Source organism: Tiliqua scincoides, chromosome 1 (assembly GCF_035046505.1).
Source record: "Tiliqua scincoides isolate rTilSci1 chromosome 1, rTilSci1.hap2, whole genome shotgun sequence".
In the NCBI taxonomy this organism is placed as follows: domain Eukaryota; kingdom Metazoa; phylum Chordata; class Lepidosauria; order Squamata; family Scincidae; genus Tiliqua; species Tiliqua scincoides.
This window is the reverse complement of record NC_089821.1, coordinates 141,072,395-141,091,810: the sequence shown is the minus strand read 5'-3', so window position 1 is coordinate 141,091,810 and position 19,416 is coordinate 141,072,395. Positions and strand designations below refer to the sequence as shown.

Genomic DNA, 19,416 nt, shown 5'->3' with positions numbered 1-19,416 from the left:
CGCCCTCCCCACCTCTCGGCCCCGCCCTCTCCTTTCCACCCGTCCGGTGAGGTCAACGGCTCCCTCGAGCTGCCACGTTTCCCTGCTGACGTCACCCGGCCGGCTGAACTCGTCAGCCAATCCGCTCCGCGCGTGTCAAAGTTGAGTCAGCCGGGAAGCAGGAGAGAAAGGGTGGCGAGTGCGCAGGCGTCAAGCGCGTGGCGGGCGTTGCCGGGAAACCGAGTTTTTCTGTGGGCTGAGCGCTCCGCGGCGGGCCGAAGGGTGCCGCGGTAGCGCGGAACTCGCTTTCCCAGCGTCCCTTGCGGGAGCGCCGTCCCCCTCCCCGCCTCCATGTAAGCCCCGGCCCTGGGCTGGAGGCTGGTCTGTTTCCTGGTTCGGGGCTGGCAGCCATTTTGGGTTCGAAGCGCCAGGGTGACGACCGCGGCCTGTGTGGGGAGGAGCGCAGCCGGGAGGGGCGGGAGAGTGGTCGCCGGGGCCTCCTTCCGTCGCTCGCGAAGCCTGAGCCGAAGAGCTGCCGCCGCCGGTGGGCTGATCGCCGCCTGCTCCCCGGAGCAAGCTCGTCCTCCACAGGCCGTGGGGCCCCGCTGACATGTCCAGCATGAATCCCGAGTAGTGAGTAGGGCGGCGTTGGGGGGTCCCGGTGGGGGGCAGCGGGCGAGGAGAGCCGTGGCGTGTGGGGCGGGCGGGAGGCTGAGGCGCTGCTCGCTCCGACTTCCTCGCCTCGGTGCGAGTGGGGTGGCCGGGGCTGCGCAGCCGAGGGAGACAGGGAGGAAGAGCTCTGGTTGCTGCTCGGGAGAGGCTTCTGTGGGGGACCGTGGGGGGCTTGGCGTGGGTCGCTGTGGGGCCTACAGGGGACCCTCAAGGGGCACTGCTGGAGTGCTACGGGTGGCGCCTTGTTGCTTGGCGCTCTATGCAGTGGGCACAGTCCAGCTGTGCCTTCCCTGGAGGGAGGTGCAGCTGCACCTCCCTGTAGCCCAGGCTTTCAGTAGCCGACCAGGCAAGGGGCTGAAGCCCTTTGGGTGATAGGTTTGCCGAACGCTGCTGTTAGTGTTGCCTTGAACTTCCGAAGCACAGTCGTAGTGGGGCTGTGGTGCTCAGTCGTGCTGAGGCTTTTGCTTGTCTTCCTCCTTCTGCTAGACTTGGGTTGCTGTGCAGAGTGCAGGAAAGTATCTCTGCTTCTGACTTTGCACTTCTAACTTCCTTTATCCAAGTTAGTCCGCGGAACTCCTTGCCACAGGATATGATGGCACCTGGCCTGGATGCATTTAAAAGGGGATTGGACCAATTTCTGGAGGATAAGTCCATCGCAGGTTGCAAGCTGTGATGGGTATGTGCAACCTCCTGACTTTAGGAGTAGGCTGTATCTGAGTGCCTGATGGCACCAGAATGCAGGTCTCTTGCTGTCTTGTGTGGTCCCTGAGGCACCCACTGGGCCACTGTGGGATACAGGAAGCTGGACTAGATGGGTCTTTGGCCAGATCCAGTGGGGCTCTTACGTAACTTTGGGTTAAGCCTCCCTCCAAAGAATTGAGGTCATGAGTCCCCTCAACTCTAACAACCTTGTGAGATAGGCTAAAAGATAGACTAACCCAGGTTGTACAGTGAGTGCTGTGTCTGAATGGGAGTTTGAACTCTGGTCTAAGCTGATAATGCTCTAGCCACTGTACTATGCATGCTCTCAGTTGTAACTCAGTATTTTCATTTTAACAATTCTATTGACCATCTTTTTGCATATCCTACAGCTTTGACAATAATCTCTCTCTGTTCAGTTATTGAACTTCCTGAACTACTGTTTCTGTTGACAATTCCTCCTCTTTCTTGCATACTTCCTGGGACAGTTGTCCATCTGTCCATCTCTTTCCACAGCCTGTAGCATGTGCTTTTATTCTCCACTACAAGTCGCATCCCAATGTCTTCTGGTCTTGGTTTCCTGCATATAAACCAATCTGCAATTACACTTCTCATTTATCTTTTCTCTTGCAACTGCTCTGTTAATCTCTCTGCCCATGTGTGCTCCATCTGTTTCTCATTCCCCCTTGTTTTCCAAGTTTCATGGCACTGTTACATATGGGTTTCCCTTTCCCAGCAGTTCACATCAGTAAAGCAGTCAGATGTAGATGGGCTGACTGGCAAAACCAATCCTAATTCAACAATGTCCTTCTGAATCTAGGGAAAGGAGATGCAGTGTAGATGTAGTCACGCAGGCATTTGCGGATGCCCACTCCTAATGAGCTGTTCCCACAAAGAAGTGAGAAAGGACCATCAACAGTAGAACTTCCTTAGAGGGCTCAGTTGATCCTCTCACCTGCCTTACAGCAACCTTGTATGGTAGTTCAGTATTCCCATTTTCCACAGGAGGGTATATATTTGTGGAAGTGTAATAAGTGTTCAAACCAAAACTTAAAGTTGAAACTTCCTGGGTATAAGCTTATGTGCTTAGCCATTACATTATACTCCTGTACTTTCACGGCTTTTGCTGTCTTCAGAAGACACTGAGAACCGGAGCTGGTAAAGACAAATGAAGGGAGAAATGAGGAAACCACTAATACTGTCCCTAGGGAGTCTGATTACAAATGGCAATAGTCGCAGATGGGGAGTGAGCAGATTTCATGACATGTCATGAAAAGTTAATGATACTTTTTTCCTCTGCACTGAGAAGCAATTTGGTATATAGCAGGCTGTCTTTGCAAAGTTTCTTCTGGACTGCTGAGGCAGAACACATGAGCTATTTCCCAGTTAATCCTGCCATTCTGTACCAAAGCTTATGAAGCTTATTTTGTCTCCCAAAATACTAAACTGTAAAGGATAAAGCAAAGTTTAGCCTCATTGTGACTGTTTTAACTCTGACTTTCCAGTCAACTGCTATTGACTGCTTAACAGGGATCACTTAGCTACTGGTCATGTGTTCACCACATGACCCTTACAGAGTGCTTTCTGAGCTTATGTTGATTTTGCAATGTTACTGCATTGCAGTGAATGCTTATAAGACAACGTGTGTTTAACCATTTGGCAAATATTAAGAATGAAGAATGGTGATTTTTGAACCCTGCTAGTTGAGCATAGAGGCACCTTTAAAAAAAAAGGTAGATCTCTTATACAGTATTTAGTAGGGGGAGAGCAACTATCCCTGTTCAATGCAGTATGTCTTCTAGTGGTTGTTTGCTGGTATTTCTACTACTTCTTTTTTAGATTATGAACACTTTCAGGGCAGGGAACCATTTGTTTCTGCTTTGTTGAAGAATAGCACATAAATATTTGTATCAGTAATTATGATTATTATCAGTAATTCTTTTGCTCTCCCTTTTTGAGTTACTCTCCTTAAGAACAGTATTGTCTGCTATGATCTTATTCTGTTGTCCCTTGGCAACAGTGACACTTGGGTGTAATCTAATTATGAGTTTTACTGTGGGGGGTGGGGTAGAATGTGGGAAACAAGATTAAGAGTAAACTTGTATTTGTTCCTGGCAAAGTGAAAATCTTAAGTTGGGTGCTGCATCCATATTTTGTCTTAAATATATTTTTGTTAAAACTGCAGTTTGTGATAAGCAAGATAAGTTACAGAAACTTTCTGAATATATCCAAATAAAATTGAGCAACATTGGTTTGTGGAAACTTTCTTTTAAGTATGCTAATTATAATAGATAATTTGACTGAAATCATGCTTTGGCTTTCTGATGACTAGCAAGAAATTCTTTAGGTACATCCTCTTCATCAACAACCTTTAATGGCATCACACAGAATAAATAAATACTTTAGGTACATCCACTAGAACAATTACCATTTTAGAGAGGAACACTGTAGACACTTTTTGAGGAGTCTAATCTACAGTCTTTAAAAATTACTATGGCCCTCTTGCCTAATCTGCCAAATTCAATCTACCAGGATAGCTATGGTGAGGAAATTGGGGGTAGGTGGTTAAGTAGTGGAGAAAAGCCTTGGAGCAGATTAGTGAATTGAGTAAATGACCCAGGTTGCAGTTGCATTTCTCAGGTAGAGTTAATGGGTGCTGATTAATCTCCTTGAATGTAATGTCATGTCATTTAAAAGTGTTTAACTTTGGCCAGATTTGCTTCCTGTAGTTTGTGGGACCAAGCTGTAACCTGCAGGACAGTTAGGTGGTTTGTGACAGCATGCTAAAGTGATGGTTAACACTGCTCTTTACCACTGTTTTAGAAACTAGAGGCAGGAGCTCAAGTGATTCACTTTTAGCAGTGAATGGGTGAAGTCCTGCATATTCAGACAGCACTGCTAAGGCAAGCAACAAATGCTGGCTCTTACAACCCCTGATATGGTTTATAAACCTTAACTGGCATAGTGCATTAAAATCCTCTTTTTTTAAGTAGCCAGACTAGGAAGTTGGCAGAGAATATATACTAAGTAACTGGTTCAGTTGCTGAAAGTGCCTGTCTTAATCTGATATTTCTTAATATGATTGCTTCATATGCTGGCTCTGTAATAGTCCATGTATGTAATACAGTCAGCTTACATCTTACAGACTTTGCTTGCATGAATTCAAGTACATGTCCTTGGGAAACAGTTTAAATAGTGCAGGTGATTCCACCTGCCATTCTACTTACTAAATATGTGCACCAGAGTGAGCCTGAAACTGAGAATGAAGCTGCTGTTCCCTCAGCTGGTCTCAGTTTGTTCTGCTTTGTGTAGTTTTTTAAAAGCATAGTACATATTTTTCAACTGTAAAAGATTTTCAGGGTGATTTTGAGTAAACACAATTTTGGCTTTAGGAACTGACTTTTGGAACGTAACCTTCTTATAAGATGTAGGCTGACTGTAACTACAGTGTTCCTTAGTAGAATAAGGGCGCAATCCTAACCAACTTTCCAGCACTGGCATAGCTGTGCCAGTGGGGCATGTGCTGCATCCTGCAGTTGGGGAGCAGTCACGGAGGTCTCCTCAAGATAGGGCAATGTTTGTTCCCTTACCTCAAAGTTGCATTGCCCTTATGTCAGTGCTGGAAAGTTGGTTAGGATTGCAACCTAAATGGCTGAAATACATTAAGCTTTTCCTGGCATACCTGAAGATTTGGGAAGATCAGTGACATCTTTTACTTTTCTCTGAATAGCATCCTCTATACCAAATCAACCTTGTTTTAGAACTTGTTCACTGTGTAGCCCATTTAAGCTGCTGTGCAAGATATAAAGCACTCCTAAATATGGAAAACCAATTGCAGAGTTCTTTAAGCACTTGCCATGGGCCTGAATTCAGTGTGACAGAGTAATGTTTGCAAATGGTCAGGCTTCTACCTGTATTAATAGCACTATTACTGTGCATAGCATTTGTTTGATTTAATTGCCTGAAAGTAGGTAACAATTTAAACATTTTACATAGGAGAAGCAGAGGGTGGGGAGGTGTCTGATGTAAATCCACCCGCAACATAAAATATACAAAAGTATTTCCCTAATATGATTCGAATTAAATACTCCTGAAGAGGAAGCTTTATTGTAACTGTCTATTGAACAATAATGTACTGTAATGTGACTTGTTTTCATCTGGGGCTCTGCAAGCCACAGGGGCCCATACAATTAAAAAATAAATATAAATTTAAAGTTCTGTGCATATTTATCTGGGCTTTCCCAAGTGTATTCTTGCTTGGAAAAAATGTAAGTTCATAGCATGGAGAGGTCCTGCTTCATGCTCTTTTATGTTGTCCAAACTTGAGTATCTTAATGTTGGGGTATTTTAAGTTGTCATGCTTTTGAGCTCTGGATTATATTGGAAAAAACATTTTAGGGCTCTTGAACAGATTGTTTTTAGATAATATTAGTGATCATCCTTTCTATTCTCTCTGTAAGGGAGAATTATCTTCTCTGTAAGAGGAGACCATTCTCTCTATAAGGGAGGGCACCAGGATGCAGGTCTCTTGATGTCTTGTGTGCTCCCTGGGACATTTGGTGGGCTGCTGTGAGATACAGGAAACTGGACTGGATGGGCCTTTGGCCTGATCCAGTGGGGCTCTTCTTATGTTCTTATTCCTTGGAGTCTTAATTGACGTACAGTACCAAGTAGTTAGTAGCACCCAAGATACTGAGCATTCAAGATACTGGGGTTGTACCTTTTAGAAACCTAGCAGTTTTTGCTGCAGCCCAGCTTGTTAACTGTTCTAAGAAGATCTGGGCATTATAGTAGGTGTTTGTTTCTAATATTGGTATTAAGACATGCAGATAAACACTTCTAAAAGTATACCTTAATAGCACCTGTTTGAGTCAGTCATAATAGATGCCTGTAGTCCATATTAAAACTGTATCTTTTCTACTGATGAATGCATTCAAATTGAGCAATGGATTATACATCTCCTAGTACAATAAGTAGTTCTAAAATAGCAAAATAACTATATACAGACTGTAAAGCATATTGATGCTGTTTTCAGTGATCTTAATGAGGGTGTGGCACAGAACCATTGGCACAGACCTGTTGACCAACAAGTTATTTTATTTTTTCAGATTTTTACCACCTTATTTTTAAAATGTTAATTCTACTCAAATAGGATTTACTTCTAATTTAGAACTTAATTCAAATAATGGGTTTAGGAGTGGGGTGTTCCATATATAAATATATTACTTAATTGATCAAGATTTACTTTTGTCTGTTCTAGGGGATTTATGGTTGACTGAAGCAAAATGGCTGGCAGTGCACACTGCCTGGCAGGTGTAAAATTCTGAACAGTTTTTCATAGCATTACCATGACTTGTCTGGGTGTTCTAGGCCATTTCAGAGAAGACCTTGGGAGTTGGTGTGTACGTGCAGACCAGCTATAGAAGCTTTATGTATGTGTATGAGGTTGATAGAGTGAGACTCAATTTTTCAGGCACTCCTATCCTTGTGACCTCTGTCCGTGCTCATATGACAGTGTCCTTGTGGAAAAGGGAACCTAATGTTGACTACAGGCTTATTCATGTGCTTGAAAGTAACTGAGGATGCAATCCTAACTTGTCTTGGAACAGGGAGGACGGCTGGCCTGTGCTGTATCCAGCGCAAGGTAGGTGTTTATTGGAGTGCAGCTCTGGGATAGGGGACTTTTTACCCCTTACCCCATGTCGTCCACACCAGCCACCTCCATGGGGCTACTCTGATTTACACCAGCAAATTTGCTAATGCAAACGTGTAAGGCCAGTTGGGTGGGAATGGGGGAAGTGGCTTGAAGTACAGGTGCTGGACCTGGTCTGCCACTTGCCCTCTCCAACACTGCCTCAGCTGATGCAGACAGTTGGGGCATGTCGAGGCTGGTGTGCATCCTCATGCTGGCCTAGCTGACTTCCAAGATGGAATATGTTTGCAACACCCAGAAGGCAGCACAAGCGACTTGAACCAGCTTAAGTGCTGGTTTGAATTTGTGCTGCCTGTGTGATACTGGTAGCACCTTCTTTTCTAGCCTTCAGGAAATGATAGGAGGGAAAGATGGCTTGACTATTTTTCTCCATCACAGATCTTCACAATGTTTTATTTGCAGCATATAACATGCTAGGTTAGTAGTATACATGAAAACACTTGAATCTTCAAATATATCAGTGGTTTCTCACTAGAGATGTGAACCTATTGTTCCTTGAACTCTGAAAGAAATGCCCCTCAAAGCAAAACTTCTGTGGATGGAAAATACAGTATATCAGTTTCTCAACCTGTGGGTCGCAGAACTGCATTGAACCCTGTGGAAAGTGAAACTGAGCCACATCATGCATTTAATTCCGAGTAGATGAACATGCCTTGGTCCATTGTGAAGGGCAGGCTGAAAGAAATCCAATGCCACCAGAATGGTCCCAATCTGATGAATGCAGTCTCTAGGAAACACTTGAGAAGGAAGTCCCTCCCACCAAGTTCAAGAATGTATTGAGCCCTATGGGAAGCAAAACCATGCTACATGGTTGCATTCACACATGAGTAAGCAAACATGCTTGGCTCGTGTGGAAGGTCTGACAAAGGGAAGTGCAAGGCTATCAGAATGGTCCCAATCCAGTGAATGTGGAGCTCAACAACTGCTCCAGAAGGCAGCCCCTCCGTAGTAAGCTAAAAAGTCTTGAGCTGGTAAGACATTTTTCTCTTCTAATCTTGTAAAGCTAGGTGGGTCCTGATGGTGTGTAATTTTAAAAAGTGGATTCCTGTGCTAAGAGGTTTGGGAACCACTGCTTGATTGGAAAAGTTGCCTTTTCCAGTTTCCTCTCCCCCTCTTCCTCCTCCAAGGTAGTGGAGCTTCATTGTGTCTCTGCCTCATTCTAGGGTTTCTTGCTATTCAGAGGGAAGTTTTGAATCTCAATCCAGCCCAAACAAAAAACATGTTGTATTTAAAATTACGAGTTTTGTCCCAAATCACATTGAACTTAAATTGAACTGAGCACTGGGTAGGGCTAAAAACTTTACTTAGTGTGTGTGTGTGGGGAGGGGGGTGTTGAGGTTATTGCAGGCAGGCTTCAGAAAGAATTCACTTGAAACAGGGCTGGCTTCCCCTTCTCATCTCCCCTTATTTGTTCTGCTTTAAATATTTATAATTCATTTTAATTTTATAGCCTACCTGTCAAGGGGAAAAGGCACAATTTCAGTACTTGCATGGGCACCTTCAGTACTTGCTGCATTCTCAGAAAAGCACTTCCTGCTTCCTGATGCCACTGCTGGCCATGACATCACTTCCAATGGGCCCCGGACAGATTGTCATTCTAAAAAGTGGGACCTGGTGCTAAAAGTTTGAGAATGACTGCTGTATATAGTATTTTTATTGTCTTGCTAACCAGATGATCCCAAGTAAGAAAAGCATACTTTGCTGTTCACTTGCAATGGGATGGCTGGAGGGAAGGAGTAGAAGTGTTGCTGGAAGGCAGGCAGTACTCCACAGGAGCTTGAATGTCAGTATTGTTCCTCCCTTAACTAGAAATGAACTGGGTGTGTTAAGTTCAAAGTATATGCACAAAATCATTTGCATCAGAACTCAAGTACAACTAGATTTTATTCTTTGTTGAATACTGTGTGAGCAAAACAAATCTGTTTCATTAGTATCTAATTTATTCTAGGGCACGCATGGGTGGGAACAGAGAACTATGCAGGGAACTCAAGTCTTGTTTCCTGACAGCTGGAAACCCTATTGAGTCCAGGTCTGAGGATTTCATCAGACATTGTCCACATTTTAAAGTATATTTTGCAGCCCTTGGAATGTTGAATTCTGTCATTTATACTTAGTTTACTCTGTGCCTCTTCAAATGGCGGTATACTGTACCTACAGTGCTGGCTAGACAGGCTGCATATAGAATTTGTAAATCCTGCATGTAAAGTTGTGCTCTGTATTTCTACTCCCAGACCCTCAATTAACAGTGCCGCTCCCTTGATTAAAGACATGGGCACCATGTTGCCCAACTCTTCCCTTGCATTTGCATTTCATGGTTGGAAACAGTCTGTTGACATCTTGTATGCTACATTCTGAATAATGGTTGTGTGTGACCTTAAGAAGCCTCTACACTGATTTCAGTCCTTAGGAGTTGATAGCTAATGAGCAAGCTTCTGAAATGCTTTGTTCACTTACCTGAACACTTTATTCAGTATTCAGTGACCTCTCCTCATCTGTACTTCCTTACTCATCTTTCTTTATCTACTTCAAATCTGCAGGCAGATCAAAATTAAGAGGGCCTGAATGAGGACTTTCTATGCAGGAACGTCCCTGCATAGTTCACTATCCTTCACCCATTACCAGAAAAATATTAGCAACTTGCAGAAAATATAGTGGTGTAGTCTGCCACCTTGACAACCATGCAATATCTGCCTAGCTGTCATTGGTAGTCCACCCCACAGCATTAGATGGTGAATCAACATTAGTGACTTGGACATTGTTTACTCTAATTTTTGGCTTTTGGAAGTGTGTCGCCTCAACTTTGTTGGTTACATGTTCATGTTACCAAATTTATCTTCTGTGAGGGCCTGTAGTCAGTCACTATGATGGACCTCTTCCCATGCAGTGGGTGGGACAGCACCCCAGGTGGTAGGCGTGGTGATGCACCGTTGCTCTGCCCCACTGGTTTTTTAGCTATAACTTTTGATAGAATCAAGAATTCAATGTGTTTCATTGCGTTCTGCATGAAATTATGCATTGAATGTTATAACATGATGGTATTATTCAAAAATACCAATATTTTATAAATTTTGACCTGTAGTAGTGTCACCTGGTGCAGCCTTCAATGCCACTGCTGGCAGTTACCTGGATGTGAAATTGGGCTATCTCAACTCTATCTTCAGTAATAGAATGTGTGTAAACCTTGGACTTCTGGACATGAATGACAGAAATGGGGTGGCAAGAGAATATAGATATGTAATGGTAATTCTATACTACTAAAGGTTGGGGGAAAGGTTTATAGGAAATCTTGTCATGCTAAGAGATGAGAACAAGTTATGCTTATGCCTCAAATGTAGTTTCAATATCATGGCTACCATTAAAACCCATGTTCATGAAACCCATGTTTCAGTTGTACAACTTTGAAGACAGCTTTCAAATCCAGAAGAGAGTGTAATAGTAAAACTGTTTTAATTCTGTTGCTGCTGCTGCTTCCTGATTAAACAGTTAAAAATAAGTTGTGGTATTTGCCCAGGGGACCTCCTTGAGAAGCATATTCTAAAGATGCGAAAACCCTCTCTAGCTGTCACCTGCCTATTTTGTCTGCAGGGGCACCTGGAGAAGGGCCACAGATGTTGAGTAGATTCATGTACAGGCAAGCAGTCCTTAAGATTATTTGAAGTGTGCTGAAATGGATGGAAGTCAGTGAAGTTGTGTTGATACTGGCAGGATGAACCAGTCATTTAGCATTCTAGTAGCTATATTCTGAATGAGTTGTATTTTCCAGATCTACAAGGGCAGCACTGTGGTAGTCTAATCTGAATGTTTAGACTCGGCATGACTGTCATTAGAAGACAAGACTGATTCTAACAGCAACATAAAGCTGTACGCAGACTTGATCCTCTTGAGGGAATGCCACTTCCCTGGTACCACTTAACAACAGTATTTCAGCTTACCTAGGTTGAGCTTCAGTTTAATGGCATTCAGAAACTGCTAGAATAGATTATTAGCAAGGTACTGATGGCATGACTTGGCAGGTAAACAATATGGGAAACAAATTAGGATCCTGAACCCTGCAGAACTCTATTGTACAAATGCTATGGATCACACACCAATAGTCCCCACCACTTTCTGGAATACAGCAACTTACTGGAATAGGCCAACCAGGTAGGAATCTGATAACTAGAGTGCAGTACTACCAATTCCACCCTGAATAGCCAGATGGGAAGGATAGTTATGGAAGGACTAGGATCTTCCACAGTTCTCAACACTCATAAAACTATGCTTCTCAGGAAGGCATGGAGACATGCACCTTTAACTTTTACAATTGTGTACTCTTTACTTCAGGTGTAAGTGTTGTTTGTATGGACTCCCACATACATTCTATCTTGCCTTTCTCTGGATAAGGGCAGCCAAGGTGGCTCAAAGGGGTTAACTTATTTCTGTTCTCAGTATCAATAGAGCAAAACTCATAGTATAGCAGAAAATTCTAATTATGGTTTTTCTCTTTGTAGTGACTATTTATTCAAGCTTCTTCTGATTGGAGACTCTGGTGTTGGGAAATCTTGCCTTCTGCTTCGGTTTGCAGTAAGTTCCCATGTGTTTTGAACTGAACTTTCTGTTAATGATTGACCACCTTAAGAATTGATCCTAGTGCAGTAATTGAGGCTTCTGGAACTTTTTGTTGTGTTTTAAGATTTTGCAAAATACCTGTCTACAGTTCTTAAATGTTTTTCTTGCAAGTACACTAAGATGTAGTTATCCATCACAAAACTAAGAATATACTCCTTGACGCATGTTCACCTAGCAAGCATGCTGAAGCTGAATACATTGTCCTGGAACTGGTGGCATGCAGAATACAACTAGCTGTATAATAATGTATCAATTTGCATCATTGGAGTTGGTAGCTGTCAGGTTTTATGGTATTCAGTAGATAATTTTTGCTCCAATAGCTTAGTGCTGAGCTGTGGTAGCTTGAAATGTATTATGTGGTATTGTCAGTGTAAATGTAGGTCATATAAATCACAAGATCAGCTCCTTATGTTCGAGTGTTTTAGACACTTGCAGCCTAATTCCATGCATGTTTATTTGGAAAGTCTTGTGGGGTTTAACAAGCACTACTTCCCCAAGCAGTTAATGATTTTAAGGCTTCCTTGCTTAGTTACAACTCTTATCAGATAGCATTTCAGAAACGTAGTTGACCATGCCTTGAGTTTGTCTACCTTAATATAATTATTGCAGAACAAGGGTGGCACTTCTCTGAACTTGGTTATGGGGTACCTACCAACATAGCTCTGTCCAGTTTAGTAGGAATCCTACCTGTACTGGTGTTACCATTGGAGCAGAGGCTGATGTAGTGCTTTTATTCTTAGACCTAGTTTACCTTTGTTTCTATAAAACCTGTTGACTCTAATGGTAAATGTTTTCTTCCTAGGATGATACGTACACAGAAAGCTATATCAGCACAATCGGTGTGGACTTTAAAATCCGAACTATAGAGTTAGATGGAAAAACAATCAAGCTGCAGATAGTAAGTATCCTTTGCCTTGCTTTGTGCATCTTGTCCATTCCTAATGGGCAGCTTGGCTAAATGTGGCAGTATAAAACATGGTGACTTGGATGTAGGAACTGAATGAATGATCTATTCGTTTCTTGCTGCTATTATATGGCTGGCTTGGTGGGAATGGTGTCCATAGACCCATAGTTAGCACAAGATTCTGGTTGGAGTTTTGTTGCTGAAATAAAAGTACCTTTGGCAAGACACTAACTTCCTTTGTGTTTCAAATGTACTCGTAGTTGAATTGGCTTTCAGATTGATTTGGAAATTGTTTGATAAGTAGTGGTAAACAAAAACCTGCTTTTGTCTAAAGGGCAAGTAGATCTTATGAGAGTTGAATAAAAGAATAGGAAATTTTGCAAAGAGCCCACAGCAAACACTGGCAGACTGTTCCAGGGAAGATTTTCATTTCAGCACACTTGTCTGCCTGCTGTTTTTACTTGATGCAAATTGTGTGTGCTTATTAAGCAAGGCAGTATTTCTAAATTAAACCCTTGGCGAATTACCATTCTGGGAAATGGGGTACATCTTAATACAGTAAATACAAAAAGACTGCTGTAATGAGAGTTCAGTGTTTAGGGCCTGGGGAAAAGCAGTCTAGAAATCTTAACGTATTTCCTATTGGGGCTGACCCTTCTGAGTGCATGGTTCAGTTAACTTCTGGATAGCTGATCTGTTTTGTCTATTACTGCATCCAAACTCCCAGTTGTGCTTCCTGATACCTCATCACAGCAAGATAAGCTTGGAGAGATTTCCCCAGGGGTTTTCTAGAGTTGCTATCAGAGTTGGAAAAATTTCTTTTTCCAATCTGCTAGCATAATTTTTTTAAATACCTCTATTGAAATTTTAGGTGACCAAGCCTGACACTTGTCAACAACCAGTAAATGTGAATAAGCTTTTAGAATAGTATGTAATGAGGTGGGTATCTGTGTCAAAACAGGTATAGATTTCTGCATATAAAATGTTTATATCATTTTACTGTTGTATGATTAAGCTCAGTTGTGCTAGTTTCATGCATGCTAGATAACCCATTGTAGTGTGTTAATCATACAAAAACAGGCATTTGGTTCATCCAGAGTATGTCTTAACTGCAGGAATGAGACATACTGCTTACAGAAGCTATGAATTTCCTGGAGACTCAGAGCTCAATCCTATGCTTGTCTACTCAGAAATCCCATTGTAGTCAGTGGGATTACACAGTGGGAATGTAGTCATTCTATAAGATTGGTTGTAGAATCTTCCATTGAGGTCTTCTAAACAAATCTCTAGGTTTGTAAAAGCAAAAGGACACCAATTGAACTTAATAGGATATTAGAGTCGGTATGCAGTTTTAAACAGGGGGAGGCTGTTTGAAAACTATAGCCAGTAAGGACACTGGCTGGCTTTGAGTTGCTATGCTTCCTTGAGATACCTGTTTGTAGTGCACTGAATTGTTGCAGAACAGTGCAACCCAAACCCATTCGGAATTGGTACTTGAGTTCACATAGCTTCAGTTTCCTTCAGTAGTTCAAAAGCAAAAAGCCCTCAGATCTCATGTTGACATCCTAGTTTATGCTCCCTAACATTATTACTGCCATGTAAAATTCTATACATCTGAGTAGTACTGGAGATGTGAATGCTTTTGAGTGGCAGTAAGTAACCTCTGAACTACAAGAGGTGCTACTTGATAGAGTGTAGTAAAACTTGTACTTGCAGGATATGGTTACCCCCACTGTTAATGCTGGTAAATGGCAAATTCAGTGTTCCACACATTCATTTCCCAAACATGACAGTTTGTTTAAAGAAACTGACAGAAGGGCTAATGCTGTGGTAGTTGCCACTGAGAGTCGAACCCTTCTCTCTGGTAATTGTTTCCTGGAGTGGAATAGTGTGGATGGAAGGTCTTGTTGCAATTCTGGGCCCTGTTTTATCGCTCCTGCCTTAATTATGGTATTACCTTGCCATTTACTTCAGAATATGGATTCTGTTTTGTAACTTACGGCATATCATAGTATACCTGAACTTTTTGTTGTAAGCATTTTGAACTGCTTCATAAAACATCATTTGACTTGCTGGTTCATATAACATTAACTAGCATTGAGTAAATGGAATGAAATGAGCAGTGTATATCAGATACAATTTCTACATTTTCTTTTGTCTCTGTAGTGGGATACAGCAGGACAGGAAAGATTTCGGACAATCACGTCTAGTTACTACAGAGGAGCGCATGGCATCATCGTTGTGTATGATGTCACAGATCAGGTAACTGCCTATATGTTTGACATCTGAGTGTCTGAAAGCTGATGTGAGCAATTTGTGTGGGTAACTGTATACCTTGACCTGTTTGCGTAAAGGAGGCGTTGCCCTCTGCCTCCTACTCAGACTTCTCTCAAGCAGTCTTCCCATACTTCCTTCTAGATGACTGGTGAGCTGTCTCTTGTGGGATGAATAGCTCTTAAAGCAGAGTGATTTTTATACTTCTTGCTGTAATCCCACAAGTTGCTAGTTAATCCACAGAAAGCCACTGAGCTTTGGAAGTGAGGGGTATAAATGTGTTAAAACAAGAAGGAAAGTTCTGAACTAGAAAATCTTTCTAGTCTCTGAAGAAATGTCAGGACAGTGGTGCACAGTATTGCAACTCCTGATGTGCGTGCTTTGCTTTTGATCTAGACAGATTTAATCCCTCTCCACTTAAATGTTGGGCAAGCATTAAGTTGCCTGTGCTTTAAAGATTGGTTTGATCCCTTTCTGATGCAGATTGCCATGCACTGACTACAAAAAAGATTATTTAACATTCTTCTTTCTTTTTCAGGAGTCTTTCAATAATGTAAAACAGTGGCTGCAAGAAATAGATCGTTATGCCAGTGAAAATGTTAACAAGTTGTTGGTAGGGAACAAGTGTGATCTGACCACAAAGAAAGTAGTAGACTATACAACAGCAAAGGTATGTCAATTACAGTAACTTGTCTGACAGTTTAGCTGTAATAGTATTAGACTGGATGATGTACAAACAAGTTATTGTATATAACTCATCCAGAGTGATGGTGGTAGAGGTCCACAAACACTGCCTACTTCAGCTCCAGCTCTCCTTTCCAGATTGGAATTGGGGGGGGGGGAAGGATCAGATCATCCATGTAGTAGTGTTGGGCTTTGGAGATAAATAAGCTCCAGCCTCTTTCCATCTTGGAACTGGGGAGGGGAGAAGGAATGTTCTCCATAGTTGCACTTGTCTCTGTGCTTCCACAGTGCAGCTGCAGGGCTAATCCTTACCTCCATCTCAAAGGCTGGGAGAAACCTGTGCTTTTTCTTGTCACCCCTGCTAGAGGGAGATCCAACACTCAAGGGGAGCAGAAATGTTGGGCCTTTGGAAAGTGATGAGTTTTACTGTCAACTGCAATTGTTGCACACACTTCACCTGCTTTTGTAATGTGGTGAAATAGTTGTGTCACCCAAATGGAAACGGCTCCTAACAGCAATGTATTTTCCCTACAGGAATTTGCAGATTCTCTTGGAATTCCATTTTTGGAAACCAGTGCAAAGAATGCAACAAATGTAGAACAGTCTTTCATGACCATGGCTGCGGAGATTAAAAAACGGATGGGTCCTGGAGCTACAGCAGGTGGTGCAGAAAAGTCCAATGTCAAAATTCAGAGCACTCCAATCAAGCAGTCTAGTGGAGGATGCTGCTAAAACTTGCCTCCCCACTTGTTTCTCAACAATGAATTTGAAATCTGAACCCAACTGAAACAAACGCCTGAATTGTACTGTATGTAGCTGCACTACAACAGATTCTTATCGTCTCCACAAAGGTCAGAGATTGTAAATGGTCAATACTGACTTTTTTATTCCCCTGATTTCAATGAAGCTAACTTCATTTTCAGAAATATGTTAAACCTTTTGTGTGCTGGTTTATAAATGCGTGTAATCCTTGTTGCTTTTTCTTACACCAGACTGTTTTCTGTGTTCGGCTCAACTTGGAATATTTTTTGTTCTGATCATATTGGCATGTTTAGATGTCAGGTTTAGTCTTCTGAAGATGAAGTTTAGCCATTTTTGTATCCAACAGCATAACTGTGTCTGTCACTTTTCCATGCATAAAGTTCAGTAAGATGTTCTATGTAAGATCTGATTTGCTAGTTCCTTGTAGAGTTATAAATGGAAAGATTATACTCTGGCCTGGATTCACTGAACTGCATCAATTAGTTCCATATACCAAATAAGGTTTGAACTTGTGTTTTGAGCAGTACCTATGGCATAGCAAACCTTTTTGAACTAATGGAAGCTTTGTAAGCAGTTTGATTTGAAGGTGGCAAGTTGTCATTAAAGGAACATTGAAAATACCACTGGTCATGCCCAAGATCTTGGGAAATCATAAAGTAGCTCTTTGGATCCTGGCCACTGATTTTTCTTACTCTGCATATAATTTGTGGCTACAGAATATTGTAATTTGTTGCACAATATGTAACAAACCGAAGAAATGTTTAATAAATATTGTACTTATTGGAAGTAATATCAAACTGTATGGTGATAAGTATTTGTCTTAATTCTTATGGCTAGGGGAAAGGCTTGCATTGTGCCCCTAAATGTACCTTTTTATGTGCAGTAATGGCACTTTAGAACCTTTCCTAGACTATACCTGCCCTGCCCAGCGAATAACTAGCAAGTATGGCCTGAATGACTTAAGTCATAGTGTTTCTGGCATGTATGCTATACATGGAACACACAACTTAGCATTACATTGTTTATGGAACCATAATAACTCTAAATGTACCATTCTTCCCCTCCCATCCAAGTGTCTGAATCTTTCTAAATGAAGTCATTTGGAGATAAGTCTCTCTTGCTCTGTTATAGAAGAGGGAAAATACTATTTTCCTAACATATGAATGACTTCAAACTAACAAGGTGATGTTAAACTGATATGTCTTTTTTTTGAAATAATGTTACTTCCATTCTCTCACAATCAAATACTGCTGTCTTTTAATAAACTTAGTGCAATTTATTGGTTGGCTTGGTTGTGCACAAAGGCACTAGGAAGCTCATATGGTGAACTTGGTCATAAGGTAACTGACTAGAAGATTATGTAAAATTGCATGGGGAGGGAGCAACTGGAATACAAAATGTGAGTGTGAGCAGTAATGGTGGATGCAACTGACTGCTACAGTGAACACGTGTAGAACCTTTTGTACAGAAAAACTAATCCATTAGTGCCTGACATCTGGGTTTTAAAAGTTACCAACTTGATTAGATTGCAATCTCTTCTTTTACAGAAGACATTCAAAATTGCCTTTAAGATTTATTTTTTTGCAAGAGCATACCCAGATGTGACTGCAAAAATGCCACTTAGATATATTGAGGCAAGTGTATTAGCAAATCACTAAACCTGAAATCCCTCCCAGTCATGGGACAAACATTAGTGATTTGCATCCATAACTGGAATACATAGTACTTTAAGTCTTCATACTGTTGTCAGAAGATAAAAATTATTGAAACTTTGAACTTGCTCTCCTGAGAACTTCACAATAAAGTGTACTTCATAATGATGTGCTTAGTGGATCAATTTATAACACATTTTTAGGTACAGCAGTAGTTGTTTCTAAGAATTTGTCATTCTGAAACCATCCCATCTGGTTGTGAATCCATTTGAAACAACCATTTGCGCTCTAGGAGTCTTCTGAATTTCAGAAATGAAAGTATGTACTAGTTATCTCCTTATTCCTGTGTACATAGATATTTGCTTTCTGGTTAATGTAACTTTTGGTTAAATCAGATGAATCTCTAAACCACTTGCTGCTTGTCTGTATTGTACTTTCCTTCTTCCTGACTTATGAGGTCAATGCTGGCTCAGATCAGTTCTCATTGTATTCTAGAAAATTGCTGTCATGAAGGTCAAGACCTGAAATCATAAGCTTGCTAAGAATTAATGGTCCCTTCCATGGCAAAGGAAACTTCATGCTCAACCCCAGCAAACATACCTTTGTTTCCTCTTTGCTATAAACTAGTACTACAATTTCTAGGTCTGCCTATCCTTTGACTAATATTAAACTGCTACTTTCTACTAGTCTTGCAAAAGGCTTGCGGTGCTTTAGGAAGTTTTTTGTGTGTTGAGAGAATGTTACTTGGTGCTATGTTTAACAGATCACTGGTAATAAGTTGAAAGGTTTGCATTGTGTGTACTGTAATCTACATATGCCATATCTCTTGCAAGCTTAGAGTTCAGATGCATTGTATAGTCATAATTATTATGGGGAGGAGGTACTTAGCTGAAGTTAACAAAGTTGTGTTTCCTACTTGCTGAAATGCAAGCAAGCAGCTGGGCTAGTTTGCCACAGTTCGGCTCACTAGTTTTGGGCACAAGACTGGTTAAAACTGTTAAATCTTGCGTCCCTAGAGCAAAGCTTTGTTCATGCTCAGCTGTGAGTAATCAAACTGAAGTACTTGATATATTGAGCACTCTGGTAGAACACAATGCATGTTAAGTACAGACAGGTTTTTAATGTACATACTACCTTAAATCCAGCTGTTGCTTCTACTTAAGACTTTAGTCACATCTGACTATCAAAGTATTGTTTAGTAACTGCCTACACTGTCATGAATTAGTGAGGGGGAAGGGAAAAAGGTGATCCAGCTTGGGTAAAGTCCTGGCTGTAGCCTCTATTTACTACTTAAGCCTCCATCCAAACTATTTGCATGAATTTCTAATTGTTTGGCTCTAATGGGATTCTTAAACTCATTATTTCTAGTGGCAAAAATTATTCTTCATAGCTACTTTAAGTACAACATTCACCTGAAAGGAAGATGATTCTGAATGTAAGAAGGCCTTGGAGGAAAAAACCTCACCCTC

At 41.5% G+C, this 19,416-nt stretch overlaps 1 protein-coding gene across 1 annotated transcript; it reads left to right on the top strand.

Moving 5' to 3' along the window:
- Nucleotides 1-337: 337 nt before the first annotated feature.
- RAB1A (RAB1A, member RAS oncogene family) lies at nt 338-18,115 on the top strand. The gene is made up of 6 exons (XM_066639889.1): nt 338-612; nt 11,554-11,626; nt 12,474-12,569; nt 14,742-14,837; nt 15,388-15,519; nt 16,068-18,115. Exons 1-6 carry the CDS (start codon nt 590-592, stop codon nt 16,263-16,265), a joined length of 618 nt encoding a protein of 205 aa, XP_066495986.1. The 5' UTR covers nt 338-589; the 3' UTR covers nt 16,266-18,115.
- Nucleotides 18,116-19,416: the final 1,301 nt, after the last annotated feature.

Excerpts from the sequence above, each read along its gene's own strand:
- RAB1A (XM_066639889.1), top strand. The coding sequence starts at position 590 with ATGTCCAGCATGAATCCCGAGTA. Across the intron at positions 613-11,553 it reads TCCAGCATGAATCCCGAGTA|TGACTATTTATTCAAGCTTC; the intron begins GTGAGTAGGGCG and ends TTCTCTTTGTAG. Across the intron at positions 15,520-16,067 it reads TAGACTATACAACAGCAAAG|GAATTTGCAGATTCTCTTGG; the intron begins GTATGTCAATTA and ends TTTTCCCTACAG.